The sequence below is a fragment of the Lathamus discolor genome, chromosome 9 (genome assembly GCF_037157495.1).
Source record: "Lathamus discolor isolate bLatDis1 chromosome 9, bLatDis1.hap1, whole genome shotgun sequence".
In the NCBI taxonomy this organism is placed as follows: domain Eukaryota; kingdom Metazoa; phylum Chordata; class Aves; order Psittaciformes; family Psittacidae; genus Lathamus; species Lathamus discolor.
The window spans coordinates 23,254,757-23,262,209 of record NC_088892.1 but is presented as its reverse complement, the minus strand read 5'-3'; the positions used below and the strand labels follow the sequence as shown (position 1 = coordinate 23,262,209).

The 7,453-nt window shown below is 49.2% G+C and overlaps 2 protein-coding genes across 10 annotated transcripts in view; one reads left to right on the top strand and one right to left on the bottom strand.

Moving 5' to 3' along the window:
• Positions 1 to 262: 262 nt before the first annotated feature.
• LOC136019605 (nuclear cap-binding protein subunit 2) lies at positions 263 to 2,864 on the bottom strand. Its single transcript, XM_065689961.1, has 4 exons — positions 2,710 to 2,864; positions 2,404 to 2,585; positions 1,696 to 1,834; positions 263 to 1,010 (listed from the first exon to the last, which is right to left on the bottom strand). Exons 1-4 carry the CDS (start codon positions 2,836 to 2,838, stop codon positions 912 to 914), a joined length of 549 nt encoding a protein of 182 aa, XP_065546033.1. The 5' UTR covers positions 2,839 to 2,864; the 3' UTR covers positions 263 to 911.
• A 159-nt stretch (positions 2,865 to 3,023) lies between these two features.
• Positions 3,024 to 7,453, top strand: part of TEX11 (testis expressed 11) — a 29,676-nt gene continuing 25,246 nt past the window's right edge. For 4 of the 9 annotated variants that reach the window (XM_065689953.1, XM_065689955.1, XM_065689952.1 and 1 more), the window contains exons 1-6: positions 3,024 to 3,082; positions 3,162 to 3,337; positions 5,081 to 5,165; positions 6,320 to 6,399; positions 6,841 to 6,921; positions 7,003 to 7,122. In XM_065689953.1, coding sequence (XP_065546025.1) covers positions 3,052 to 3,082; positions 3,162 to 3,337; positions 5,081 to 5,165; positions 6,320 to 6,399; positions 6,841 to 6,921; positions 7,003 to 7,122 — 573 coding nt within the window. In that variant the 5' untranslated portion in view covers positions 3,024 to 3,051. Of the gene's footprint in view, positions 3,083 to 3,161; positions 3,338 to 3,400; positions 5,166 to 6,319; positions 6,400 to 6,840; positions 6,922 to 7,002; positions 7,123 to 7,453 lie in introns of those variants that run through there. The other 5 variants (XM_065689954.1, XM_065689956.1, XM_065689958.1 and 2 more) reach the window with 5 other exon arrangements.

Below are 7,453 nucleotides of genomic sequence, written 5' to 3'. Positions count from 1 at the left end.
GCCAGCGCCTCAGCACCCTCAGAGGGAAGAATGTATTCCCTTTTGTCAGTTGGGGTCAGTTGTCCTGACCCTGTCCCCTCCCAAGATCTTGCCCATACACAGCCTACTGGTGATGGGGGAATGTTGGATGTACTGCCTTGATGCTGGGGAGCACTCAGCAGCAGCAGCCAAAACACTGGTGTGCTGTCAACACCTAGTTAGCAATACAAAGCCCAGCACTAGGAGGGCTGCTAGGGGTTGAATTAACTCCATCTCAGCCAGATATATTCCAACTGTTTATTTAAAACATTACAAGCCACTTTTAACAAAATCACAATGAACACTGAGGATGTGAAAAGCCACACAGCACTTTGGGCATCACAAAGAGAAATGCTCTGCAGGCCCTGACCAACCCAGGGGCTAAATGTGCAGACAAGCACCTCCACGAGGATGATAATACCGTGTTTCACTTCTCTCAGCCAAAGAGCGATACTGCTTTGTAAGCAGGTGAGGTTGTAAATTGGAAACCCCAATCTCTTATGTACCTGCAGAAGGTGCCCAGGCACCTGGAGGGCTCTGGCAGTGGTAAGCTTTTCAGTTTCACATGAGAGAAAGCATGGCTGCAGTCACAGCTGGAAGGAAGCCACATGCAGAGCTGCAATGTGAAGACTATCCTAGCACAAGGTGTGTGGGACATGCTGCATTTCTTCTCACCCAGAATCCTCCATTTTTTCTCCTTGTTGTCCTGTACCAGCACAGAACATCCTCTCTAGCCCAGAAGGAAGGGGGAATGAATACACGTACATCCACAGACTAAGGAGGGTCACCTTTCGCTGGAACTTGGATCTCGCTCCCTACCCCAATCCAAAATCTGGGAACAGGGCTAGCTCTGGAAGGACAAAGCCCTCTACGAGCTAGGATCCATGAGGCAACTAATAGACCGCAGGCTGATGACTCGCCTTCTGCATCTGAACGATCTTGCCAAAGCCACCTCTTCCAACATCGTAGTCTGTCCGGTACTCATCTCGCACCTGGGGCACAGCAGGAACACAGGCATTAGCATCCTGCACTGCCTGTCTCCTGCTAGGCTTCAGGATCATCACCCCCTCCTTGCTCAGCTGGTGGAGAACTAAAGTTCAGGTTAGAAGTACTTTGATTCATTTGAAATCTCTTCAAATAATCTACCAAAAAGGTGGTAATTGTGATGAAAATGGTAAGTGAGGATACATCTGATGGCTGAGGTCTTAAATTTGGACAAGAAGCAAACAAGATCCCAAAATATTTGGATTCAGCTTTGTGATCCCGCTTTCTGGATTGCCAGGCTTGGCTTCCAGGGTATTTTCTCCCCTACATTGAGGGTATTTTTTCTCCAGATGTGCAAAGGAATCTCACTTCTGCACTAAGGCAGCCTGCTGGATGATGACATTAGCCTGGTAGCTGCACTGTCCCCCTCCATGCAAATCTACATAATTTTAAGAATGTTAGTTTGAATGTAGGTGCCATTCTGCTTGCATAGCAGGAAGTTTGGAGTCCTACAAAGAAATGGCCTTAAGTTCCATTGCTAGCTTTTAACCCTAGGCATCAGTTACTGAAACAGCCTGGGAGTGGCTAAGTTCATCGTCAGGTCTTTACAGCCTACACACTCTTCTGCATGACACAAAACTAGCACAGTCTAAGGGGGATCAAGTTCAAGGTATGAACTGGGATTGCCTTTACCTGTCCTCCAGTCTTTCCTCTTCCATACTGTCGCCCCTCCTTAAACCCAGCATCCCAGTCAGTTCGAATGATGCGGTCGTCTAGTCGTGTGCCGTTGACAAAGCGCATGGCATTCTCAGCATCTGCTCTTGTGTAGTACCTGGAGCATACTATAAGGAGAAATAAGCACACTCTTTGGGTACAAGGATAATAAAAGGAAACTATTGTATTTGAGAGGCAGAAAACTCTTGCCTTCCGGCCTTTCCTTCCCTAACTGCTCTTCTCTATGGGATCAAATACTGTATTCATATAAGCCCAAACTAAAGATAGCTCCCACTCAGCAGGGATTCTGAACATGAATGCTAGTACCTGCACAGACAAGAAGTAGCTTAGGATCGCTTATTTCTAAAGTAGATGAAACAAACGTGTCAAAGGTTTGCTAAGGGCAAGAAACCTGTAAAACGTTTTCTTATACTCTGTGAAACTTGCCTGAGTTTGAACACGAGGGGCAGGCCTCACAGGAGAGCAAAGACAGTTCAGGGTATGACTTGTACGAGCGTGCACCCTCTGCCTGGGAGTGCTGCCATGGCTTACCCTGCTACTTCGCCCAGCTCTAAAGTTAAGGTGCGAAAAGTGAACATGTGCCCCGGCCATGCAAGAGCTCAGGGAGGAATCCGAGGCGGCAGCCGCGCACACGGGCTGTCTGCGGCGGGGCACCGCAAAGGATACTCCACGAAGCAGAAGCCACAGGGGGTTTTCTTGATCTTGTCCAGCCCCATCACGATCCTCTTAACGTCTCCGCACTTGGCGAAGAGCTCGTGGATCTGCTCCTCGGTGGTGTAGAAGGACAGGTTGCCCACATACAGCGTGGAGGAGACCTTCAGGGACTTCTCCTGCAGCTGCCGGCTGCCCTGAGGGCGGAGGGGAGCGCGCAGCGCGGTGAGCACGGCGCCGGGCCCCGCCGGGCCCCCCCCGCTCGCCGCACGGCCCTGCCCAGCCCCGCCGCCCCCCACCGCGGCCCCGCCGCGGGCGCACCCGGAAGTGCTGGTCGCGGTACTGGCTGATCTCGCAGTAGGAGTCGCTGCTGAGCCCGCTCAGCGTGGTGCCCAGCAGCCCCGAGGCGCCGCCGCGCCCGCTCCGGGAGCCCTCTCCCCCCGCCGCCATCGCCACCACCGCGCCGCTCCCGCACCGGCCGCCACGCCGCCCGATTGGCCCCGGCGCCTGTCGCTCGGGGCGGGGAGGCGGGGCGGCGGCGGCGCGCAGCCAATCGGCGAGCGGAGCCGTCGGAAGCGCGGCGTCGGCGCGGCCGCGGCGCCGGTCCCGGCGTGCCCCGCGCCTTTCCCGCAGCTGCGGCCGCCGGCGGGGGCGCGCGCGGGCATGGCGGCCGTGCGGCTGGCGGCGCTGGCAGGTACCGGGGGCGGGCCCCGGCCCCCGCCGCCCGCGCTGGGCCCCGCCTCACCCCCCCTCACCCCCCTCCTGTGTTCAAGGGCTGGTGCGGGAGCTGCTGCGGGAGGAGGCGCCGGCCCGCATCGCCGCCCGCACCGAGGAGCTGTTCCAGGCGGCGAGGAGCGGCCCCGAGCAGGGCGGCGCAGCGGCCGAGCTGGAGCCGCGGGCTCCCGGCCCGCCCGACGGAGCGTCCCCGCACGCCGCAGCGCTCGCCCAGGTTGGTGGCCGGGGGCGCTGCCTCTGCGGCCCGGTTGAGCCCGTGGCCCCAGCGCTGCGGCAGTGAACAGGACGGGGGCTGCGTCTCCTCAGCTCCCGAGTTCGGAAGGCCGGAATAAAGCGGAAAGGGTCGTGCGTGCGCCATGTTCATCATAGGTGTGAAAGTGCATGGTCACGAGCGGCATTGCTGGTACCTGAGTGATGTTGAGCGGTTTTGTTCTGTCACTTTTCTGGTAGTGTCTAGTTGTAATTTCAAGTACAAACACAAGCAGGGAGCGCTGTGCACTGAGGTGTTGGTACTGGATGAGGGGAGAGGTCTTGCTCACCCTGTACTTGGATTCCAGTATCAACAGTGGGTGCTTGAGGAAGAGGCTGCCCCATCCCTGGCAGTGCTCAAGGCCAGGTTGGACACAGGGGCTTGGAGCAAGCTGCTCCAGTGGAAGGGGTCCCTGCCCGTGGCAGGGGTTGGAGCTGGAGGAGCTTTCAGGTCCCTTCCAACCCAAACCAGGCTGGGGTTCTTTGTTTCTTCTAGAGGAGTTCTTATAAAACAGTAAATGTCAACTAAAGAAGGTTTTTCTCTAAAAGAGCAAATCATGGTTCTGAAATAAAAGCAAGGCCGATGAGATACTGCCCAACCTTTTCCTCCATAGTTGTATTTTGGAAAGAGATTTAACTCGGAGCGATTGTTGTCAAAGGAAGCGTGATTTTAAAAGTCGTGTGTTTGTGACAGGAGCAGGGCAGGTTTGCAAGTTTAATAAACAGAAAGTAATTCTTGGTGCAGTCTGTAAAGAAATACAGGAGCATAGAACTGGTGACCTTCAGTTCCTACTGGATCAGTTGGGCTGTCAGTTTGACAGAAAGGAGTAATCATTCATTTGTAATCTGATCTCTTCAATGAAAGGGGCCATGAAATGACTCCTAGTTAGGCAAGAGCATATTTGTAGGCAAGATCTGCCACAGAGACAAGGATTAGAAGTGATGGAAGTGCAACTGTTCAAGTTGGGTTGTTAAAGGAGCTTATTGCCTTGATGTAAGACTGAATCATCTTTTTAACAAGAGTATATAGTCAGTAGCCTTTGTTCTTTGCTAAGTTTCCTGATGGAGGTATTTAAAATAATTAAACTACTTAGTTTTCTTTTTTGATAGGCAAAGGAGGTGAAGCTGTACTGCACATCCCGATACAATGCCTGGAGCTCTTTTCCAAAACCTCCAAGCTTTTCAAGCGTGTTCAAAATGCACATGATGTATCCTGAAAGCTGCCAGTGAATCGACTGGGTTTGGTGATGTGCTTTTGCACACATTTTGTATCTGTGAATGTTGGTGAGAAAACTTGGTCCCAGATGGGTAGGTCATGTTTTGCTGTGAAATAGCCTTTCATAAAAGACCGAATGGATCTGATGGAATATCCGTGTGAGAAGAGCATGTGCTTCCTGCCAGCTGCTTAGGGTTCTCCTTCGATGATGGATTTATGGAAAAGAATGATCCATACTTTTAGCTGAAGGAATGCTGTGTGGTCTATTTAGCATGCCTGTTTTCAGGTTACCGTCCCAGATCTCCCTGTGGGATCATAGAACAGTTTCATGGAAAGCTCACACCTTTGACTCCAACGTAAAAGGGAGTTGCACAAACACGTGGGCAGGTCATTACTGTGATACACGTGAAAGATGGCTCCTTTGCCACTAGTAAATTTCCATGTGACCCAAATCCAGGACAAAACTGAATCTAATGGAATTCTCCTACTCAGGTTGAAGAGGGTGCAATAAGCCTGTGGAACTGGGCTGTGACCAAACACACGGGTTCTGTTGTCAATGATGAGCAAAGAGCTAAACGTACGTATGTGTTCCATACTTTCCTCAACCTGTTTTGTGTGCTGTAGCATGAAAAGGAAACTCTGTTACAAGGCATACATGTGGTGCTGTAGACCTGTTTGGATCTTTGCAGATAGGGTGTAAGCAGAGGAATATATGCAGCTGGCCTTGTGTAAACAGTTTAGGAAGAAGCATCCCCATGTAATAGTGGTCTTGACACAGAGGTTCAGTGTTGGTATTCTTATTCCCCCTTTTCATGCCAGCATCAGTAAAGAGGTGATGTGACCAAAGGAAGCAGTAATTTGCCTTCTGATGCTATGGTTTTAATCTAAAAATTTATGGGAAAACCAGATACAAATTTCAGACCGTTGGCCACTTCATTTACATCAAATGAAATTGTTTATTTAGTGTAACTATCTCATCATATAGAAAAACTAAACCCTCTTTTACTTCCCTGCCTTAGCCAGGTACACAGCTGGTGGATTTACTTGGAGGAGGGCTGGGGGGAAGCAGAAGTGAGCTTTTGGTCTTTTCCTGTTCTTTATGTGGTTCTGCAGGATTGCAACATCTGGCCTGCAATTTTGTCTTAAGGGATTATAGTCAAAATTAGGCATAATCTGCATTATATAAATTTTATCAGGTAAAGGGAAAGGGTAAGTTTACCCCAAATGAGTAGTAATTGTAATGTTCTCAGATCTTCTATCACACCTGAAGGGCCAGGGAGAGGCTTTTTTAAATACATTAAGTGATGTCTTTTCTACCCCTGATGTATCAGGAAGGCCTGGAAATATTTTTTCTTTTTACTTTGAGAATGTAAAGATTATTAAACTTCATTTCCCTGTCTTGCTGAAGGCTATTCTGAGGCTCTCAAGACATGTTACTGTAAGCACCTGCAATGTAATTAAGTCTTTTAATACTGTGTGTTTAACTTAAACTCTCTCTAAAGTGTTTAATAGGTGATTCTGAGAATATGTTTGTTTTCCTTACTGCCTGAAAAGCTGTTTTAAGCAACTTGGCTAAAAGTCAGACTGCTTTGACTCCTGAAGCTTTCAGATTTTCTCTCTTGTAATTTAAAGTAGCAAACAGTCTTTCAGCAACACAGGGCCTGACTTTCTGAAGGACAAAAACCCCAAAGGAACAGTGAACTCAGGAATGTCTGCCCTGTTTTCTTGCAGTACGGTTTGTTGCCTGCAGGTTGTTGTGCCTTTGTGAAGGCAGTGATCCTCCAGAGGCAACTATCCGAAGACAGATTTTGGTAAGACCAGTGGTGGGTGAGCAGGGAAGTACAGCTGATCCCCAAGGGAAACCTTCAAACCCTGTCTGGGAAGCTTTGGAAGGGGAGTAAATGGACTTCGGGGGAATAGACCAGCTGAATGGAGAACCTGTGTTATCACAGGGATACCTTGCTGAATCAGTGCAGTTGGCATTACAGCTTTGTCATATGGAAAAATGTTACACGAGCAGCACACTAATTTATTTCAGTATCTTACTGTCTAATAGGGCACCATGTCTTACGGTGCATCTAAGTGTTCAGGACTTCATTCAGGCATGAGAAGTGCTTGTCAGAAAGTGGAGAGGTGAAACAGCCCTCTCTTACTTCAGATATGTGCATCAGTGAGATGAGATCTAACATTGCCTTGAAAGTTGTTCCTGAGAGTGACTACTTTCACAAAGCACATACAATTTTCTTCTTCAGATGTCTATGAAAACTGGAAAAGGATGGATAGATATTGGAAAGCCTGATCTTGCTGATGAGTTTCTGGAGATTGCCATGAGTGTAAGTTCTTTTCCAGTTTTGATTTCTTATAAACACATCTCTTTGTAGGTTCCATGGGTGATGCTGCACTTTGTTTTCCAGAGTATAGAAAAACTGTATGCGAAGTTACTTGAGGGGAGCGATGGTGAAGCAGATATTCATGTGCACAAAGCTGATGTGGAAAAGAACCTCTTCAAAGTACTTTCTTATCAGGCTGAATCAGTATGTGTTCTTCCCAGTTTTCCTCATAAGTCACAAGGGGTATAGAGGGGAAACTCCGACCCAGTTATTAGATGTATGAATACTTGGCACTGAGGACTTGCTGAGCGATATGTTTCCTTCATTTAGATGTAAGATAGCAGATCTCGTGTTTGCATCCAGTGTTGCAATCATGTAATGGTTTTTAATTTGACTCGTTTATTGCAGTCATTTCTGCTAGTTCAGATTTGTTGCTCTCTGATTTGGCTTACATGGCTGTTAGGAAGCAAACAGCTGCCTTTCTGAATCAGAAATATGTCAGTTCCAGAGGTGTCCCATGCTTGGCTGAAGAAGG

Coding starts and splice junctions, on each gene's coding strand:
- LOC136019605 (XM_065689961.1), bottom strand. CDS start 2,838: ATGGCGGCGGGGGGAGAGGGCTCCCGGAGCGGGCGCGGCGGCGCCTCG. Junction 1,835..2,403: donor TGTGGCTTCTGCTTCGTGGA/GTATCCTTTGCG, acceptor AGTATGCTCCAG/GTACTACACAAGAGCAGATG. Junction 1,011..1,695: donor GAGGAAAGACTGGAGGACAG/GTAAAGGCAATC, acceptor GCTGTGCCCCAG/GTGCGAGATGAGTACCGGAC.